General features: G+C 40.6%; 1 protein-coding gene across 2 annotated transcripts in view; it reads right to left on the reverse strand.

Moving 5' to 3' along the window:
• The window catches only part of LOC140241586 (uncharacterized), a 77,135-nt gene that overhangs the window by 16,376 nt on the left and 37,883 nt on the right, over window positions 1–22,876 (reverse strand). For both annotated transcript variants that reach the window (XR_011902090.1, XM_072321319.1), the window contains exons 2-3: window positions 3,932–4,954; window positions 740–2,007 (exon numbers count right to left, since the gene is read on the reverse strand). Coding sequence is in view for 1 of the 2 variants with exons in the window: in XM_072321319.1 (XP_072177420.1) it covers window positions 740–2,007; window positions 3,932–4,954 (2,291 nt within the window). In the remaining variant the exon portion in view is untranslated. The remainder of the gene's footprint in view (window positions 1–739; window positions 2,008–3,931; window positions 4,955–22,876) is intronic.

A 22,876-nucleotide genomic window follows, 5' to 3' on the forward strand; every position in this document is an offset into this window, starting at 1 on the left:
ATGATCGCTTGCCTACGCGTACAAAAGACCGCAAGAGAGAAGAAAGAAATGTGTAGAGAGGGAGAAGAAACATTCAAAAACTGCACTCTGCAGAACTCGGGCGAGATACGGTGATAATTGTAAAAATTCATGGCTTAAAACATCAACCTGCTAAAGTGCACATAGAGTTGGTGTTCACTTGCAAGGGTAGGCCAACGTATTTATCAGTTTTCTTCCCCCCCCCCCCGGTCATCCTTTCCACGACCTTGTCCTTACTGGTTGCTATGGATATCAGGTTTAAAAGGGGAATTTTCTCATCTCTGAACAATAAAATGGTGTTATGTCAATAAAACTCAGTGAATTACATGGAGCTCACTACGGCTGACGTGCCGCCGAAATCGCGCTCATGCATAGCAGTATGTACCCTTTATGAGCTGTAATTCATTCGTATAATGCGATTAATAGCCATGATAATAATTTTAGTATGAGAAGGGCACAGAGAAATTCCCTTCAGAAGGAACGTGACCTTCTCCGGAATCGCCTAACATTGGTACAAGGAAATATATTTATACTATTAACACTGAATACAGCTAAATGTTGAAAAAAAAAGTAGAAAGAAGTCTGCTACCAGCTGCAAGGACTTTATAAAGCCATCTTTATCAATATTTTTGTCAAGCAAAAATTTTAATGGACAGTATTGAGGAACATTGTGCCTATACTAACTCTTCTCAAACGTTTGCGAGATGAAGCATGATTTTACCAAAAGCACGTATCCTGAGAAAGTGTCTGTTTCGATGTCGACACGGGCTTCGATCCTGAAGTCGTCTTCGTCGAGAACGTTGTACAGAGTGGAGCAGACGTACCTCTCGCTGTTGGCGGACAAGTGGATGACGATGGATCTCCCGGAAAGGCTCCTGGGTCCTATCAGCGTGGCGCTGTCGTCAGCGTGGAAGGAAGTTACGGACTGCAGACCAGTCCAGTATTCGAACTTACCACTGAAGTCTCCCAACTCGTAGTAGTCCAGGGTTCCCACCGGAGGGGAGCCCATGACATTGAAGGGATTGTAGTGTCCCTGAACACTCGCTCCGCTGCAAGGATCGGCATCGTCATAAGGCACTGGAAGAACATGTACATGCCAGGGGCCCACTAGTCCATCAAGACCTGTGAGCATGGAATCAATGTAGACAGTATCGAATTCCGCATTTTGCGTGAGAGTGATGGTACCCGAGACGCGCGTCTCGTTCCACCTGTTAGCAACGACCTCGGTTTGGAAGACCTGCAGAGTGTCCCCGCAAGCAAGTCTATCTGGAAGCCCGTCCTTCCGATGGACAACTATGGAACGGTCATCGATCGAGTACACACCGGACAGCGGTAGCTGGACGTCTGTGAAAAAGTATTTACCCACTTGAGTCCTGACGGAGCCGGGAACGATGATGCGACCGTATTTCTTGGAGAAGTCCCCGACCTCACACCGCCTCGTGACTTCCGTGCTGCATTCGGTGGCATATTCCTCAGTGAGTTTCACGTCGAATGGGTTGAAGTGGCCCAGGGTGCTGGAGCAGCGGCCAGTCTGGTCCAAGTGGTCGTCGCCGATCTTGGCGATGTGAATGTGCCAGTCGTGCTCCACCGTCGTATCGGATCCGTCCGCGTGGGCGAGATCGAGAAAGATGGACGTGTCCGAGAACGGGTCGTCGGCATCCTGCCTGAACGTAATTTGCCCCACGAGTGGATAGGTGAAGATGGCTGTCACCGTCTTCACAGATCTCGGATACCCGATCCTGCCATAGACCCATCTTGCGCCGTTTGCCAGGTGGACAATGACGGACCTGCCCACGATGCTATGCTCACCAAAAAGAGGCATGTTCCAGTCGGTCAGGTTGGCGTTGAAATCGTTGAGGCCGCTGAGGGAGCCAAACTTTCCACTGATGTCGCCGATTTCATACTGGTCGTTGGTCCCGTTGGGAAAGTCCGGATCGGTGGTGGTATCGATGTTGAACGGGTTGTAGTGTCCGGACACCATATCAGCAGCTGTATAGGATATCAAGAGAGTGATGTTAGTGCATGTATACTAAAGGCCGGCACTAAAATAACCTAGTTCTTGGTATTTCGTTAGAGTGACCTTTGTTGCAATGCAATTTGTGTAGAAAAGTACTAGCCCTCCATCTTAGTTGGTTTTGCACAACAACAAAAAAAAATGTACACTCAAAACATAAACATGAGCATCGCGAACAAATCTCCCGGAAAGTCAGCGTCTAAAAAAAGAAAAAGAAGAAGAAAGGATTTAGTTGAACGAAATTGTATTAATGATAACGAGCTTTACACCTAGATTTAACACCATTCCTATGCCTAATATGGATGAAAAATTGCAAATTTGTAGTAGTATTTGAACTGAGATTTTATGTGGTCATCTTAAGCTACACACTGAGGGCTAGTGTAGCTATGCGTTTTACAAGTCAGTCGTCAGTCACGGCAATCTTAGGCATTTGCCAGTTGTAATGTATAATATGTAAGATGGCCCCTATCTACAGGAATTCGCAGTTTCCAACACACCCGTAAGCAGATGTGATATACTGGCAAAGCCAAATATATGATATCATCATCTTTCTGTTACAAGACGCAACATCAACTATAAAGCACAGTGAACATTAAAAATAAACTATTTCTACAGGAGAGAAGGAAGTGAAGTATAAATCTGTTATCTAAAAAGCTTTCTTTCACATCTACCCTAAGAAGGCACTATTGTTTCTTTTCAGTGAGGTGTCACTACATTAAAAGGAACTAATGTTGCTGTGTACAGGCCGAGGTATTCCTCAGCCCAGCCTGTAAATTCGAGTTGATTACAAAGAGTGTGATATAGTAAGTAACAGCCGAAGAGAAATAGAAAACTAAATTTACCATATAAAAAAGAAAGCAGGAGAAAGGAAACGAATCGACGAATTTTGAATGAAATTGGAATATTCCAATTATATCATGCTCCCGACAGTGCAAACTACATGTACACCTGTGTAATGTCCTGTATAGCAATGTACAATAATCATCGTCAACCTACTAATGGTCGTTGGGTTGCCTGCAAGATTAGTGCAAGCGAAAGTGTTGACATGCTTGAAACTTTCAATGTGTTTCCTGAAATTACGTTGAAGAATTCAAGTTTATCATTTCAGGTGGTCACGATTAAAGTACGTACTTTGACTGAGAGCACTAATAATTTCTAGACATTAAAATACACTCCTGTGGTATATAATCTTACACGTGGTGTTCACCTTATGATAACAAAATCAGGTTATAACGGTATAATTAAGAGGGGTGTTTGTGACCAGTGAGACGTTTTGCGTGCTTCCCACCACAGGTGCAAACAAAACTTTGTTTCATGATACTGACCATCCGAACCTTGAGAAGGCCAGTAGCTGTATACTGGTAATGACGAAAGAACACGTAAGTTGAAAATTGAGCACAGAGACTAGACAGTTGAAATGTGAAAGATGCGATCTCATTTTTTTTACGATATGAGAGGTTGTTCACATTTGAAGATGTGAACAACTTCAAATGTTGTTCACATCGAATGGCACATGTATGGGAGGTACATGAGTTGAAGAAATGTTTGCGTTTCTTATGGACGCAAGCTCTCCTACTTCATAGATAGATATGTGTGGTAATTGAACAAAAAATGGCTTTAACCAGAGATGGCTAAGTATCCCCATACGAGCAAATAAGGAATCCCTTTCTTAACTTTTGGGAAAGACGAAAAATTGCAAGAGCAGCCCATTTCTAATCATTTTTTTAACTTCACAAATGGCAGGATGTGTACATAATCATTATCCTGATACTGAAGAATTTATTTATTTATTTATTTTTTATTTTTTATTTTTTTTTTTTTTGGGGGGGGGGTTATGGGATGTTACCAATTTCGGCATTCCTAGAAATGGGAAGAGGAAAAAAACAATTGGCCACTTACCCCCGGGAAAGTCGGAAATTAGAATCTTTTGCGGAACTGGAAATTTGTGGACGTGGTAACCTCCAGCCAATCCACGGAGATTGAATAACTCCACAACGATTCGCGTTGGTTCCCACAGTGATGCTTGGTCAAACGTCACGCTTCCCGTAACGTTGTTATTGTTGAAGTCGGCACGAACCGATTTGGCCCTAAGAATTCTGACGGGAGAGCACGCCGCTTTGGAGCCCGCCCCGCTCAGAGCTGTCGTCGACACGGTGAACACCAGAGACTTATCTAGAATGGACGCACCCCCAGTCAAGGTGATGTTGGTGTCTACGAAGAAGTACCTCTGGCGCGTGCCCACCGTTCTCACATTGACGTTGCCAAATTTCGGAGTGAGGTCTCCTATGTTGGCGTAAGGTGCGTCCGCGGTGGCATTACACCATTCCTCAACAGTCATATCCCCGTTGATACCAGTGTTGTCACTCAGATGCCAGCCGAACTCCTCTGCGGCGATCGGTTCCGTCACGTCGAAGAGGTCTACGTAGATGGAGGTCCCCGCTTCAGGAGCGTTCGTGCGCTGTCGAAACGTCACCGTTCCCCCGAAAGGCGTTCCAAATTGCGCTACGGCCGTAGTGACCTCATCAACAGGTAAGATAGAGGCACAATATCTCGTTGTGAGGTCCACAGTGTCGATGACCAGAGCACGTCCGCTGATGCTCTCACCTCCCGCTAAACTCAGCGTGTCGGTGGTGAACTCGGCACCACTGAAGTTGGAAAGGAGACCGACGGACATCGAAAGGTTCCTGAACACATCGCCGACATACTCGTCTGCGCATGGGTCGACGCGATCGTACAGCATTGGAAGAACTCGGACACTCCACTCATATTCCTGGCCGTCAACCAGACCAATCAACCGTCCGACGCTGATCCGGACGTCCATGGAATTCGCCACCTCGTTGAAAGACACGGTTCCGCTGACCCCCTTGATGCTAAACGTGGCGACATGTTCCGATGCAGATACGAGTGCCACCAGCATAAAACCTGTTAGGGGATAAAATGAAAAATAGTAAATAGCGATCATACTATGGGCTTGCTAAATAAATAATGCAAAGTAATCTGTCACGGTAACGTGCATCAATATTCATAATGCTTCAAACGCTTGGTTAATGGTCCATGGAAAAAAAAAACATTACATACAGTAAACACTTAAACTGGTTAAGTTAATCGGGCGAGAGAATTAACATGAAGATATGTTTATGTCAAATGAAACATAACTATTGTGTAGCATTCAGCACAATGCATATAAAATACAGCGTGTATTTGAAATATCACTGCAGTGAATCCGATGATCAATAATCCTCTCTTCGCTTTTAAAGATGTGCAAGCTCCGCTGGTCTGGGAGCATTCCACGCTAAGTCGCCTGCGGTGGCGCTCTGGCAATTCCAAGCACAAACTAGTACAATGTATGTTGCACATTCTCTCATGTCTTGTCAGGTTTTCTTTATGGGATTGGTGCGTTTGTTCTCCCATAAAGATTGATATGCCGAGAGATCGATGGTTGTCACTATAGAGATAAAGTAAGTGAATGGCATTGAATTTGACATGCAACAGGACAACAACAAAAAAACAACAACACCAAAACCTCCATGCCATTCCTTGTCACAATTCGTCATCAAACTAAGACTAACAAGATCATAATCCCCCTCACTTTTCGAAGTGATACATACACAGAAATAAAGCAGGAACTCAATACCATGTATGATGACAATTTCAGTCCACGTGTAATGTTGGTTCCAGTATTAACAAAAGATGAAAAGGAGAGAGCAAATCATATACCGTTAAACAACTTATAATCGTACTGCATTTTCGACGCATCACACGTCTTCATCACGGTTTCGGACACAGTTAACATCTATGTATAAATATATACATGTATGTATGTATGTATGTATGTATGTATGTATGTATGTATCTATGTACACTACGCAAGCAATGTCAATTTCATATATAATATCCTTAACGCAAAGATAGGGGAAGAAATGCGACTCTGTGTCTTAACCGCTTTCTGAATAAAAGCTGCAATGCGATGCCGCATTCTATACATGCATGCACCAGTGACCATTCCTGCGTTTCTCATACACCACTAAAGCATAGAACATAGAAAATATCTCTTTCGCGGCGCCGTGACACACAAAGAGAACGTTCGGCAAAATGTCTGAAGATCTTGCCTTAATTCCTCTTCGAGAGCTGCCCCGGGGGCTTTACCACTTAATCCGATTTTCTCCATGTATGAGCAAGAGAGGGGGATCGCCCTCAATTCACTTGAAGACATCGCGCAATGTGTCAAATGGTATTTGCGGAAATATATTTGATGGGTGGTTTACATTTGGCTCACGTCTCCTGGTCACATAATAATTTTAGAGACAAGTTACAAGTCCGCAGCAGCAGTTGATGACATTTTCACGAAGCTGAGCGATTGGAATGAAAATATTGACTTCACTGTTTTCTTACCGCGGCATGCTATCTATTTACAGTGAAATTCTATTTCCCCGTACTCATCCTTTCCTGAGGGAATTTCGCTGCAGATTTTATCAACTCATGTTCATTGAATTGGTAACTTTGAAAAGGGAGTTGGGAAGAGACACGTCCCCGCTTTGAATTATCCTATCGAAAATCAAGAAACATTAAATGATAATGGTTAGATTTAAACACCAATTTTAACAAACTTTTTAAACAAATATTGTCAATTTAAATATCTCTGAGGAGAAAAAAATTTAGTGATTAAAAATTTTGCAACTGCAGCAAAGGACTGCAGCAAAGAACAAAAGAGAGCACAAAATGATGGAAAGGGATTTTTTTCATTCTTCCACATGAAACATCAACAATTAATTTATAGTCAAAATTCAATTAAGATACACAGCACGAGACAGGTTACAGAAATGTGGTTTGGGGACTTTTTGTTCTTGATTCGAGGTTCTCCTCAATAAATGGTGATTACATGTAGCTAAATTGATGTAAGAGGATTCCATTACGCAAGTCTCATACAAACAGTTTATGTTTTTGACTTGTTTTCCTGTTATTCCCAATGTCTCGAGTATTTTCCAGTAGTCAGTCACACTGGTCAAAGATGCTGAATGTCCAGCCGATTCGTCGTCACCCTTTTCAGACTCCTAGTCCCTCATTATCTGCACAACAGAAGAGAAATTAACGTCACTCCATTGGCGACAATAGGTGGATTTCCGCATTCCAGTATGCTGCGTGCGTGAAAAGACCCACAATCGTCTGTTTGAATTGTCGGGGGCCAGATTTTTTTTTTCTCTCCTTTATATAGCATTTCCTGATTTCCTGCAGTCTCACGTTGAATTTTCTGGTCTGCGAATCCCACCTGTTCTTCTGTCTGATCCCTGCACAAACGGATTGGTCCAAGCAAACAAAACGATTCCACAATCACCACCACTTGTACTACTAGTGTGTGTTCACACCGTGACGCCATGTGATCATTCGCTGAACTTTCACAGACCCCGATGTCATAATGTAGGCCTATGTAATCCACAGACTGCAGTCTACCATGGTACATAGTGATATTTGTTGTGGCTATGGTGTGTCTTTGTGTTCTCACAGTGTGACACCTATTGACTCACTTGGAATACGTTCAAAATGAGTTATATGAAAAAAGAAAGAATAATAAACAGATGATAATCATGACAATGATAATGATAATGATATATGTGTATGTTAATCCCATGGCCTCCAAAATACGAAGAAAGGATGGTTTATTTGGCTTATGCAATGAAAATTAGCTATTGTTAAGCACACTCCAAGCTCCCCTTTACATGTATAGTTGAATTGGACTTCACCATAAAAGCGGGATACAAAGCTATTGGGTCTAAAGCCAAATTGAGGTATGACGACGTTAGAAACAATAATGCGAAGGCATGGTAACAGAGTGTCCACATTTTCAACACAGTTTGGAGAAGTTACATAACTCTATACTTGCACAGATGCGGGCATTTCGTCACAGCAAGAATAGTGTGGAATATGACTGAACTTGACAGTGTGTTGTGATGTTCCAAGCAGTGAAAACACTATTGTTAACCGCCATGGGAGCATAACTTTCAAACTAACCGTATTGGGAGGTCATTCTTACGTGTATAGTCTTTTCCAGGCTAACAACGTACTATAGGACGGGGCCAAAATCCTGCCCAGACTATGAAATCGTGTTTGAGGACTACTAGATGGAAGAAAATGAAATCTTTCTCTAGATTAGGTTCTTGTGGATAGTTTATCAAGAGCTAAGGCTAATTGTTGTTGCATCGATGTAAAACAAAAGAGAGCAAAGATTCTTCTTCTGTATGCAGTTTATTTCACAACATCCCATTATGCGATGGACATTCTTCATGAAATATCTTGCGAGTTCGATACGAAGGCTACAAAATTCGTTCCAAGGCATTTGTACTTAAAAAATCTGTGACAGGAAAATGTCAACGAAACCTCACATTTTTTTAATCTAATGAAACGAATGAATGAGTGAAAAGGTGAGTTTGTTAATACACGGTTGGGTGTGCTACGGCAACTTCTACACGCTTGAGACTTATGGTTATATTGGATTTAGTCAGTATGTATTACAGTGTTGGATCCCCCCCCCCCCCGGGAAAAAAAAAAAACACATGAAACGGGTTTATGTGGGAAACTCTTCCTAAAAATCGAGGACTATTTGCATTCTCAACGTTCTTGTTACTCCTTCAGATTGTATACATGTCTAGTAACGCTGAGAATGCTAGCATAATTACATGAGTGTGAACGTAAATACACGAGTGTGAACGTGAATACTAGCATAACTACAGGAGTGTGAACATGAATGCTAAGCATAACTACAGGAGTGTGAACGTGAATGCTAAGCATAACTACAGAAGTGTGAACGTTCTAGTCCTTAACTACAGAAGTGTGAACGTTCTAGTCCTTGTGGTGGGTATTTCCCCTTATTTAACCGAACATTAGATTGATGCACCAGCAGATGAATAACTAGATGGCAGGATGGCAGAATATATTTATAGATAGACACACTTGAGAGAAAGATGGAACTACAGACAAAAACAGGTTGGAATTATCTTTAAAATGGTTGATAAACAAAAACATCCTTGTGAGGGAGGCAACGTAGGTGAACACAATAAAGAAAAAACTGAATCAAGTCTATACCTCATGACACCTATTATACTATGTTTACCAACTGTCTCAAATAGAGCATCTGCGTACTAATCATCTGAGTAATTCCGTGTTACACGTGAAGAATGGAAATGAATGAACGGTGGTATGTGGTGAGGAAATCGTGACATACTCATAACAAACAATGTCATCTTCTCTGCAGTCTCAAGGCAAGCAAACAGTGGGAAGTGAATAAAGACATAAATGAAACGAAGATGATGTTGCTATGTCCCGTTTTCAAAAAGCCCACCACTCAAAAACCACCAGAGGACACGCACGGGTTTTTTGTTTGTTTGTTTGTTTGTTTCGTGTTTTTTTTTGTTGTTTGTTTGTTTTTTTAATATGCAGAAATGAATATGTAAGACAAAATGTAGAAAAATTGTTAAGAGAAATAAATACCACAAGATCGTCACAAAATAACAATTATTACGCGAGACTCAATTACGTCGAATTAAGGACAAACTTCAATGAATTTCGAACGTTCCACCCGACCCCGTGTCAAATGGAAATAGTCGTGATCGGGAACGACAAAATAATCTTCCGACGTTAATGTCACATATTCACTGATCTGCCGCTTGAAAATCAATGTTATTATGCACGTCAATTTTTCTCACGGGGGTGGCGGATGTTTCCAACATCTTAATGGGCTTCTTGTGATGCTTTGTGGCGTACATCCCACAGAACGCAACATGGTTGATACATCTTTGATACATTGACCCCTTTCGCTATGCTGTTTGTCTTGTAGATAATTTAGCGTTGTTTAAGTCGAATTTCTAAACGCCATATGCTGACGCCGAACAATCGTCTTATCCCCATGCTCCAATTTTCCAACGTTTATTTAACGTTTATTCAACCTGCGTGATGCTGCACGATTCACCAGGGTGCAATTTGCTCCACGAGTACAGCGCAGCTGGGTTCTGTAAGTGGGCGGGACGGGTGGTTAAACAGGAGAATCATCCATCGTATAGCTTGGTATAGAAGAGCTAACGGGAATTTAGATTCACGATAACGCATTATACACTCTCCATTGGCAATGATGGGGACACAAGCGCACACAGCATCGGTATTGTCCACAAGAGGTGCGGGGTGGTGCATGGTTGGGGGATAGGCGCCGGTACCAAAACCCATCAAGCCCCAATGGGGAGGGGTTGATGGTGAGAATTCCCAATAGATTCTTCAGAACGTTTTCAGATTGTATTCTTGCCCCCCCCCCCCCCACCCCATCTCTGCATACATGGCAACTTTACACTTGTACACGCCATCAATCGAGCGATCGTCCGTAGATAGCGATGAACCCACCGCACTGAAAGAACACTCAGAATATACGCTACCATTTATTTGGTGTTTCAGATTAATTTTGTTTTTAACTTTTATAGTATTGCGTGGAACATCGGGGGGGGGGGGGTGAGCGACCTTCCTCCATCATATCCGACGAGACCTTGAAGAGAAACCTTTTGGCGCTTTTACTTATTGCAACTCGTATGCAGACATCATTACGATAAGAGACATGATTTCCATAGTTTTAAGCATCAACATTAAGAACAACATACTAAAGCAGATAAAGCATGTAAAGTGGACATAAACATCATTCAGGCTTGAAATAATGTCGGGTTTCGAATGGAATAAAAAGCTTTCTGGGAGAAACTATAGGTGATGTGACGCGAAATATGATAACCAGAAAAGTTCATGTCGGCCTCTGAGTTTCATGGAACCTAACTCAGTTACTGGCTGAAGTGTATGTATGCGTTGTTTGTTGAACCCTATCAATATTTTTACTGAGTCCCGACTGATATAAAATGTCCTCGTTCCAACATTTTAATCCTAGGGAATGAAACATTCGGGTACTTCTTCCGCGCAGTATCTGATTTTTATTCGCAGTGCGTGCCACTGATTAGGTGGGCAATATTAAGACCATGTGGACTAGCTGTACCTTGAGATGGAGTGTGCAGTATTCATACTTCGCTAGGATATTTGATATTGTTCTTCTGATAGAGCTCATCCCGACGCGTTGTGATGATTATTCTCTGTTCCTATTCTGATGCACAAATTTGGCTTGAAAGAATTCTGCTCTATGCCTTTTCTCCTCTTTTCTCTTCAGTTATTGGGGGTTTCACTTGGGGATTCATTGTGTGTGTGTGTGTGTGTGTGTGTGTGTGTGTGTGTGTGTGTGTGTGTGCGCGCGCGTTCCTGTCTATGTGTGTGCTTCATACTCGGAAGAGTAACTAGTGTTTGGGCCAGGGAAGACAAGCTACGACGAAAATCACTATATCATTCGTCATTTGGGCATTTTACTCGGTTGCCATTGATATTGATTCACATTATCGAAACCACAGAAGCAAGTTACGTTGGGGGATATAATCAGAGCCTTACGATTTATTCCTTATTGATTCGTGCCCAGAAATATTGTAAAGTCACGTTTTTGGTAAACAAATTAGCATTAAACTGTCTCTCTCTCACACACACATACAGCCGGCATTATATTATTAAAGGGAAGGTAAACCCAAAAAACAATGTGGATTGAGTGAAAGCAGCAACATTAGTAGAACACATCAGTGAAAGTTTGAGAAAAATCGGACAATCGATGCAAAAGTTATGAATTTTTAAAGTTTTGGTGTTGGAACCGCTGGGTGAGGAGACTACTAGAGGATATGACGTATGAGTGGACAACAATACAAAGAAAATATAAAGGAAATTCAACAAAAATTCACTTTTCTAGAATCATGAAAGAGAAGTGGACCAACCGCTTTCAGAAAGCAGGAGGAATAATTGCTACCCTTAACACATGTCAATATCAATTCAGTTGATGGAATTTGTAATTTTCATGAAAAATGGATTTTTGCAGAATTTTCTTTATATTTTCTTTATATTGTTGTCCACTCATACGTCATAACCTCTAGTAGTCTCCGCACCCAGCGGTTCCAACATCAAAACTTTAAAAATTCATAACTTTTGCATCGATGGTCCGATTTTCTTCAAACTTTCACTGATGTGTTCTACTAATGTTGCTGCTTTCACTCAATCCACATTTCTCGTGGGGTTTATGTTCCCTTTAAGTCATTTGATGAGACATTGATGCGATGGACAAAATCTATTCATTTTCACTTCACTCTACAAAGGAAATTTCGTGAGTGTTTTGTATTGATCAACGGGCATGACGGGAAACATGTAAAACAATCGTGACAATGGTGGCGATTTTCACAGGCAATTATGTGCAATACCACTGTTTTTTGAGCATACAAATTGATGTAATATTCCATTATTTTTCTTAAATTTCATGACCGATTTTATGAAACCTTTATACGATCTGTTTGTATGAGTTCCCTCTATTAGAGTCAACTTGACAGTTGCTTTGAACAACGGAAACGCTGAGACGGCCTGAAATCTGACATTCCTTTGGCCACACCGCGTGGTGCGGTTCAGAGTGATTAGACACTCCAAATCTACAAGGGTCTTGCGTGTAGGCCCATAATATGAGCAGAGGTGTGAGCGAGCACAACAACAACAAAAATTGTAAGAGAAAATGGTTCGGGTTCAACTGGCAGTACTCTTTAAGAGAGAAAGAGAGGGAAAGGAGGAATGGAAAAAAGATGAAGACGATGATGAAGAATAAAAAGGAGGAAGAGGAAAAAGAGAAGAAAAAATGCAATACGAAACTCAGCTCATGACTAGCATGTCTTGATGTCTCGAGTGATGGGTCGTTAAAGATTGAATGAGGTGAATCATGTCTAACAGACGATATCATACTTTGACATTCATCCTCACTATACCATCCAGTAGACGATCGAGCGCGCGCATATGCACTCTCACACATACACACACACACACACACACGAACTTCATGCCATCGCCGAAGCGCATGGCACGACTGCGGATATCACTATCGCCATTAATCTTGCTTTCTTTTTCTTTCTTTCTTTCTTTTTTTTCATCGCCGATTAATATGGGGCAATGAGATTTGCCGGCGCATTATCAGAATTCAGAGCTATTGCTCCAGTGAAACGAAAGATGAACGAGAAGAGAAGAATTATAATTCAGCGAAAACTCAATTCATGATTGCTGGTATTATAGCGTTGAAGGATTCTCTGTGGCAACAAAAGCTATTATCACTAAGATGATTTTAAAAAAAATCTTTGACTGATAAATGAATGGAACATATCTCATTTCTAATCTTAAAATTTCTATCGATCGTACTTTAATCTAATCAGGTCAAAGCAGTAGGCCTACATGTAGGCCCTAGTATCTATCATGTCTATGGCTTATCAAGGTAATACAGAATAAGTAAAAATGCAGGCTTTGAAGCGCATGCATGTGTTACTCCATGTTGAATATAACCTTAATAAACATATTGAAATCAAACAAACAGAATGAAATTCGTTTCATTGAAAATTATACGTAAAATGAATAGGAATGCTACAGGACTTTAACGATTACATACTATAATAAGTTATTACATTTAAGACTTTGAAATAAGTTCAGTGTTGTACGTCCAACTTTGATGAAAATTTCGCTCCATTTATCAACATCAAGAGTGCACTATAAAATATAGTAATATATGACTGAGTTAAGAGTTAATCACATGTCAGCCGGGTTAGGGTATGCAATGCTTGTCAGCTTGCCTTTTGTATAGGGGTGGGGGTGCGATGAAGTACTTAATGACACTAAAATCTTTTCACATCACGAAATCTCGCACTCTCAAAAAGTACAATTAACAAAGAACTACCCCACACCGGAGTAAATTCATTAGAATCAGCATCGGGGCAAAATGACTTCCGCTTGTGACAGATGTCCAACGGTAGGCCCGGGGTTTCTGCACAGCCCTTTTATTTCCTTGTCTTTTCTTCTTCTTCTGTTTTTTCGTCACTTTTTTGGACCACATAAATAGAGAAAGGCGGAGGGGGGGGGGGGGGGACAGTTCAATCACATCGCACCGATGAGGCGAGAAGGTGAGATATTTGGCCCCTAATTCCAGCTGTTTCCGTTCAGACCGAAGAGCAAAAATGTCGATCACAAAGACGCATTCAGTTATAAGCATAGAGGTTAACCGTCATTAAGGGGGAAACTCACATCATCTAAGAAAAGGGGTGCAAAGGGTAACCCCCCCCCCCCTCATTATTTTTTTCAACATATTTCGGATCAAAAAATGGTTCGTTAACAAAATTGTCTTCGTTAGGCTTTTGCCCTTTGAAATCGGATGACAAACCAAATTATTCGGTGATGAACATGTGTTCGTTAGTTTGGTTTCATACAGATTTTTCATTTGAATTATGACGTTTACCAGTCGCTTATGCGCTTTGCCCCAATTTTCTTATCGCCCCACCTTCTGGACAGAAAAAGGAGGAGGAGGAGGAGGAGGGGAAAAAGAGGAACTGCCGTTTACCAAGCCTGTGAAGTTCATCGACTTCCCAGGTGTGAAAGCAGATGGACTTTGGCCAGCATGTCTTTTGACAGTGACTTATTGATTCGCGGAGGAAGTGTCTGGCCGTTGTTGACAAGGGAGGCAAGACTCGTGGAAGGTTTTGACTATACGGGACGCTTCGAGTCACGCAGAATGACCTGAATGAAACTAACTATATTTATAGTGTAACGATTTGCAAGCAATGCACTGCATGAGATTGCACTCAAACCTTGTCGGTGGACCGTAACTAATGATCATTGTTCTCACGCAAGCATAACCCAGACGTTTATTTTGCTGCCTGTCTGTGCTCAGTAAATTCGCATACTACATGCAAGACTTTGGCGGTAGAATTTCACGGCCTTCTTTTCAGTTTCTCCGAGTGGCACAAGATGTTGGTCATGAAACAGCAACAAATATGTCTACCTGTACTGACATTGAATACTTTACTACTCTCTTTTTATTGTTGTTATCATCAAGGTTTGAGCAAAAGTTACTTCAAAGAGGTGGGTGGGGGCGGGGCAGAGCCACACTGCCAACACAACTGCAATATGATTGATAAGAAAATAATATCAATTAAACTTTGCTCTTGTGATAGACAAATGCCAAACACAAAGCGTGTACAATATTAGAATACTAATTTACTTAGTAAATCAATTTCGTAACTTAATGATGAAAAGCACAGGAGCGAGATGCCAAAACTTGACGAGAAACGTGGAAAGAAAAGGAAAAGTGCTGCTATTTGTCAACGGTCTCCTTTGGATTGGATCGTCCACGGTCGTCAACCTGGTTTTTATTTTGTATGTGTGTTTGTGGTTTTATTTTTTTTTCTTTTAAGAAAGACCAATGGCCAGCCCTGGCGGCCATACAGCCTACACCTCCAGTTCTCACTTTCTCTCTTGCAGTCGCTTTACCGAAGTGCGTGTACTCATTTTTGTATCTGTGCATGCATTATGATGTTGCTTGTTGTCATGTTTGCGTGTGCGTGTGCGTGGTTTGTTTACACGTTTAGTTGGTTCATTACACAACTCCTGAAGCACATTCAAGTCCCTCCCCCATACATACACACAAAAGTTATCACGATATATGAAACTACAACAGGGTTTTAAAGCGCCCTATGATTCGAAGAAATCTCAGCTAAATTCATAAACCATTGAATGGAATGACAAATCTCTCCCTTGATGACAGGCGTTGTTTACCATTTGGAGATGGAACCAAAAAAAAAAAACAGCTTTAGTGCTTCAAAATAGTTCTTAAATGTGAGCCAGGGATAGAAACAACCAGTGTCAAAATGCTAATCAGTATAATCGATGATAAGTATTGATAAATATGCCTATACAAAATGTGAACAATAGTTAGTCCTTATACTTAAGGCTTTATTGCAAAGTTGCATTATGGTAGGATGTTTTGTGATACAAGAAATGTGATAACTCGAACATTCTTTATATCACTGCTCCAAATGGTAAACAATAGGGGGGCTACCTTTATAACGCCCTAGATTTTGAGGCTATATCTCAGCCCCATTCATCGACCACTGAATAAAAAGAGACATCTTGTTCTCGATGACAAAACTCATTCTGTCCCGATATTTGGCTCTGAATACGAGTTCCAACATTCGCGAGTGTTTTTTTCTGGGCATTTCTTTTTGAAGTTCGGTGGAATTCGGCGGTAAACATACGCTTTGTGAAAGAACCCATTTCATCTATTATAACCTATTTCATGTCGTGCTTGCTTTGGATTTCTGTTAACATCTAAACCCCTGATTTTTTTTTTCTTCTCTCGATGGGGAAATGCTGAAGCTAATCAGAGCATGTACTGATTCCAGAGGGTTCAGGTTTACTGCAGGTTGGGGTGCGAGGTAACGAACTAGCCCATAAATCCCTTGGCAAATTAGACTTGGGCGTGATAGGACATCCATTGCCATGGTTACGGGGCTGCAGTTTTCTTTAAGTTGTTATGGCCATTATGTCGTTAAATTCGAGAAGCGTTGATAGATTCCGCAGTTCGAGGGCTCGGTTAAGACTGGTAGAGGCAGCTGTTGTCGCATGAATGTGTTGTTAATCCGAAAAAAGCGTGTACACTTTAGGATGTCGACATTTTAATAGCACTCCGTAATCAGTGAATTTGATGAAACGAGAGCTTCAGAGATAAGCGTGCCAGTGAAAGTTGCAGTGAAAGTTGATAAGAACATTACAGAATTTACGCAAGTTTCACATGTTTTTTCCACGTGGTCACCACGGTAACACTCCCAGACTTTAGGTAAACTATAGTCGTCATTCCGTCTTCACTTCCTTTTCTTGGATTCAAGAAGAAATGATTTGCATCAAATTATTCAGATATTAGATTTTGGCAATGAAGACTGTTAAAGGGAAGAAGTTATTGTTGGTAAACTGATCATTAGTAACATATCATATGTTAGTTAACTAGATGTGATGTACTTCTTGTCAAAATGAAGATTGATTAAAACAGGCAAGGGTGGAGAGTGTGTACGTTTATGTATTATAATTAAGTATGCATGTATCCACATCTGTAAATATCTATGTCTATTGTATTCATAATGTCATACTCGCATGCTCACGCAAAAATATGTACATTATGTATTTGTATTTATGTAAATAAATTCGTCATAAATACAGTTAACGCAACCCTTGAAGAATACATGTATTGTTAAGTCATAAAGAATATCATCAGGGAGGTGAGACTCTGACCTCCCTGATATCACCCATGTCACAGTGGCTAGTGTGGTGACACTACTTAGCGTTACAGGGTTGGGGTTGTGAAAGGGTTTTAGATTTAGTTTGATGTGAGGATTAGGACCAGGATTAGTGCTATGTTTGTGTGTAAAAATTATGTGGGGTTGGCGTGCAAATATTTCATGAGAGCAATTGTCACAGAAGTGAATGTCATGGAACCGACCAGAGGATCCTCGCGCGTGGTTAACTGTCATTGCACAGTCAGTCGTGACAGTGGAGAGGAAATGAAGTTGCATAAATTAACGTGTAACACGACTTCTATTATTTCATAACGATAAAATTCTGTGAAAATTCTCTGAAAACATACTCTCCCTAGAATTATCGTGTTCGTATGGTAAACGTATAATAAGGACGCTGTGGCTATAGAAATGTAGACATTCTGCTCGATCGCCTGTTTACGAAGGCGGAGAGCCGAAACTTTCAACAACAATTTTTGGTTCATGACTTCATGGTAACCTTCCGAGGAATTTCAGACCATTGTGATGATGGGTATGATTTGATTCATACAAACACCGTCATTTCAATTGTGACAGAAAATGAAACGAGTGAAAAAAAAGTAGTTTAAAGTTGAAGGTTGTCATTCCAAATCACCTTGATTTACGGCGTCGCCATCTTTCTTTATGACCTAATTCACGATAATATAGCGCTACAAATGACCAAGTTTTGTAACCCATTCTTTTGAAAAGGCAAAACTCACACCCCCTTACATACCCCTGGAAGATCGAGGAATGTTGCGCTGGAGTTGTTCGGGTGTTGGTTTCTTAACGGGGCACACCCGCCACGCTTTTATCGGCCTTGTTTTTTAAAAACTCGTTTGTGTAATGAGATTCCAAATTGTTTTCGTATTAGGATCCAATTGCCTCTCGCAGGGGGTAACGCAGTGGGCGCACAATTTTCTTTACAATCGATCTCTTTGGTTTCAGGGGTGGAAAAATACCCAACAACAACAACAACCTGTTCGTTTCCACTCGGGCGTGGTCAACAATGTCTTGTAGTAAGACTACACTAATCTTCGTGATACACAGAATTGACACTTGTGAAGTATGATAATAAAGCAAATAGAATGTGCTAACGACGAACGCGTCCTTAATGAGACACTCCAAATGATTTTCAGACTTTTGCGTTTGAATATTTTAATGAAAGTTTTTGCACTATGCTTTTCAATCATTGTCTATACTCCATCGAAAGTAAAGTTTGACAAAGACTAACATCTGACCTCAACCACTTCTACTGTACATGTAGCTGGCAAGCCAAAGTTTGATGACAGTTTTAAACGGGAATTTAAGATACAAAAAGTAGGTTAGTGGAGGAAACAAGAGTAGGTGAATGCAGGGAACGGGTGACCGACTAGTAGATATCAGCTGAAGCTTAAAGGAGACCTCAGGATGATTTTCAGACTTTTACATTTGAACAACAGTAAATTAGTTATACCGAGTACAGAGTTTCAGAATTGATAGTGCTTGGGTTGAGGAATAGGAACGTTTTCAAAATTTACAACGAATTGCAATGAACAAGGATGACGACATGGCAGCCTCACCATAAGAATGCATGAGTTGGGGCTCAAGGAAGCAGAACAAAAGAAGATATGGCATGCATAAACTCTACACGGGTGAACTTGTTAAGCAAGTGGTATTGTAATGGGAATTACACTGCTACATTTCTGAAATATGTGAGGCTTTATGTCATCAACACTGTTCAGTGTAATTTGTTTGAGATTTTTCAGAGTATTGTTTCTCTGCTCCAGGACCACAATAAATTCAACAAATCTATACATGGACCTGTCGATTTATGTACTACATGTGAAATTATGAAAATTGTCTGGAGTGCCCATTTAACCCACTGCCTTCGGGAAGCGGGAATGAATTCTACTGGACATTATGATATTTCGGAAGCAGCGAGTTATACGACTTAAGTTTAGAGGGATCCGTGAATCGTTCGTCTCAGTGCCTTTCAGCTATGTTCTCAATTGTAGGCAAAGAGGAACAGAATGGTTTGAGAATAAAACCCAAAGCAGATTTTTGCCAGTGAAAGCATAAACGAAACAAGTAGGGCACTCCGCAGTGTCCACAAATTCATCTATGCATTTTATCCATTCATTTCTACGTTGTTTGTTTTTGTTGTTGTTGTTGTTGTTTTTTTTTTTTTTTTAAAGAGCTTTATAAGTATCCAATAATGAGAAAACTGTTGCGGAAACAAAAACACATACCAAAGATTTCCACCCCCCCCCCCCCTTCATGCCCTTTCTATCATTCTCTCATTATCTCTGTTATTCTATCTCTGTATATTTCCTTTTTTCCTGTCTCATCGCTCTACCTCTCAGTATCTCGCTCCTTTACTAACAACAAAGACACCAAGTTTGGTATAATTGTTGACGCACCTGTAAGGTGTCTGTATGGCATTACATGCACAACGGTGTGATATGATACAGAGGCCGCCTCATAGTGTACACCAATCTCAAGTGTGCTAAACTAACAGTTATAAGGGCCTGTGCCAAGAAGGGAATCCTTTCGTTACCGGTAAAGTCGAAATGATATCGGTATTGTTTTGGAGCAGATTGTCCATGGTACTGCCAGGGTTAATGAGCAGTAAGCTCCTGGAACAACTGGTAGACATGATTATGATAAGGTACATGTATGGCTCCGGAAAGTTGATTTGGTACATTCAAAGTCGATGGAAAATATTCTCAATTATGTGTATACCAAGGCAAATTTAACATATAGATTACGGTTTTCCTTTTCGGTTGTGAAACAGCTCTTCTACTTAACTGACTTTATCATATACTATATGTATGTATGTACGTACGTAATTATGATCATAAGGTAATGGATAACCATGAAATGAACGTGAAGTTCTAGACTCATTTAATTTCTCACAGAGCTTGTCTTGATGTTACGGAAGATTCACATCATCATACTACATCGTGCTCATTTTCATATGAATATAAACATTTTAAATGAGGTTCTAGCGGGAGAATATGTCCTGCCACCATCGCTATCACTCTTGAGATAACAGCAGGAAATGACAAATTAAATTGCGGCCGGTTGCTGATTAATGATGCACACGGTAGATTCCGAAATATACAATTTACATGTGTTTGGGTTTTTGTTTTGTTTTTGTTTTTAGCAGACGACAAAAATTCATAATGCGAAGCGAGCCAGTACTTCAAAACGTATGCCTGCTGATCCATGAGTTATATGAGAACTATTTAGCTCAGCAACACTAATTTGTTCAATGTCACGAAAATTCCTGGGGACGTGTTGGTTCATCGCTACTCCTGAATGCATAATCTTATGGAGTGGATAATTAAACTAGCAAATATTATGAAAACATGCGCTTAATCTCATGACTTGTATATAAGTGAATAAAATCGGTCAAAAATTGTTGTCACTCAACTAAATAAAACAGGTCACCCGCCTTTTAAACAGTTCGGCGGTGCATGTATGAGTACCGCACAAAGTTAAATTTTCGTCTGCTTTTCTGCCAAGAGCGCAAGCGACCAACTATGGCGAGGGTAATACCCAAGTAATTCGAAAAATCAATCCCAATTATGCGCTGATAACCAAATCGAGGAAAACGCAATTAATTCGTATACATCAATTGGCGAATTTGATTGACTCTCGCGACGGATCGGCTGTAAAGAGGATACACCCACATGCACAAGCGCTCAACAATTGATAATTTACAGACACGGCTTGCTCTGGGGGAAAAAAGGGGGATATCCCCTAAAAATCACATCTTCTGTTGATTTGAAGGTATTCTTTTGAATATTGACGGCGTCGAGAATATCAGCTTGAATTCACATGTGCATATTAGTATAGAACTCAAAGACATGAAGACACTGAAAAAAAAAAATCTGCAATCATTTCACCCAAAGTTTCCTGCCTAAAATTTCTTTGACAAATAACACAATTTTATCCACCAATAAGCAAGTTCGAAGTTACATTCTGCGCATGAGTAGATACAGGTCAACTGAGAAAACACAACATAAGACACGGAGTTGTAATGAACGATGTCATGGACAGCATCTGAATTGTTTCTTTATATATGTGTCAATGAAGAACATTCTAAACATTCAAGGGACCTCGTTAGTATTAAACGCAAATTGTATTGCAGTGTGTGATATCTAGCTTTACAGCGGTTTCGTTTCGATGGTTTAAATTTCGGGGTCATTTCAATCTTCGCTATCTGCGAACTGGTCATGTTTTGTGTCTGGGGATGATGAAAATCTACAAAATATTGGGGATTTCGGATATACGATGGTTTTTCCGGATTTCCGTAAGCTCAGTTATTCCACACACACACACAAAAAAAAAAAAATAAATAACCCCAAATATTCAAATACACCATCCCATCCCAAACCTGCATTCTCTTCCTGTTACGGAGTGTATGACAGAATCAAAGCACCAATAACACATAACTAAACAAACACACAAACAAACAAACTAGTTCAAGGAGATTGTAGTCAGTTATAATTATGTTAGATTTCATTTGTATGCTTATATATTTCCAGAATCCTTCAGAAACCACCATTTTAGGCGAAAAGAAAATATGATGATGGCCTCCAATTAAATTCCTGTTCTTTGAATCGCAGTTGCCATCATATTTTCTCCCTACGCATGCGCATTGGGACTGTGGTTCCTCCTTTCTCGTGGGCCTCAATTAACACTCGACTCGTCTTAATCCTGTTTGAGTCGAAGGCTCTGATGCTATAGCGAATATTGCTCCTCTTCTCCGGCGACGGTTTATTTCAAGCTTCATCTCCCGGATTCTCGTTTTGATCATTTCACCTTTAAATTGCTGCTAGTCCAGAAAAGTTAATCAAAATTGAGAAATGAGGAATCTCCAAACACATTTCAAGTCGCCGCTGCCTTGGTGCTGGGCGCTAATCACAGCATAGCAGTACAGCGCATCAGATTTTGGAACCCTTGGAACTACTTTTGCCGCCCTGCCACTTATTGGTACTCATTGCATAGCATCTGCATGTGCCCAATCTCTATGACACATCCACACACCGTTTGTCATCAAACTCTGCTTTAAGCATTCAGATGCACTTTCACGATTATCCCCCAAGTCCTCAATATGTCATCACACAAACAAAAAAGTATGACCAGCTGATTGATGACAGAAGATTTTCTCCTTATTTTGAGATTAATATAAACCGTTACTATTTGTCATAAACTCCCAAATCTGTCGTCATGTCAAACCATAAAACCAGGGGAATTCATACATTATAATCTAATCGCGGGACAGCCATTAATGTATCACAGAGATTACTCAAGTGGACGTGCTTTTCATAACTACATGCGTAATTGGTAGATGCGAGCTTTGTACGTTCTTTACGAATTCCGAGCCGTCAACTCCACCAAAGAGGCAATGACGAATTCTTAGTCTAGCTACAAGACCGTATTGATGGGAAAATGCATCGTTTACCAACATGGGGTGGCTCGTACGACGATAGTTCATCCTGGTTGCTTCACACGTCGTTCAGACACTTTTCTTTTATTACAAATAAATTTCTGAAGAGACAGTTCAGTTGTTCAAAATTATTCAATAATTGGGTGTCAATTGCGGTAAATATTTCTTTTAATTTCTATTTCCAACTGTTCGGCAAAAAGA

This window comes from Diadema setosum, chromosome 18, assembly GCF_964275005.1.
Source record: "Diadema setosum chromosome 18, eeDiaSeto1, whole genome shotgun sequence".
Lineage (NCBI taxonomy): Eukaryota > Metazoa > Echinodermata > Echinoidea > Diadematoida > Diadematidae > Diadema > Diadema setosum.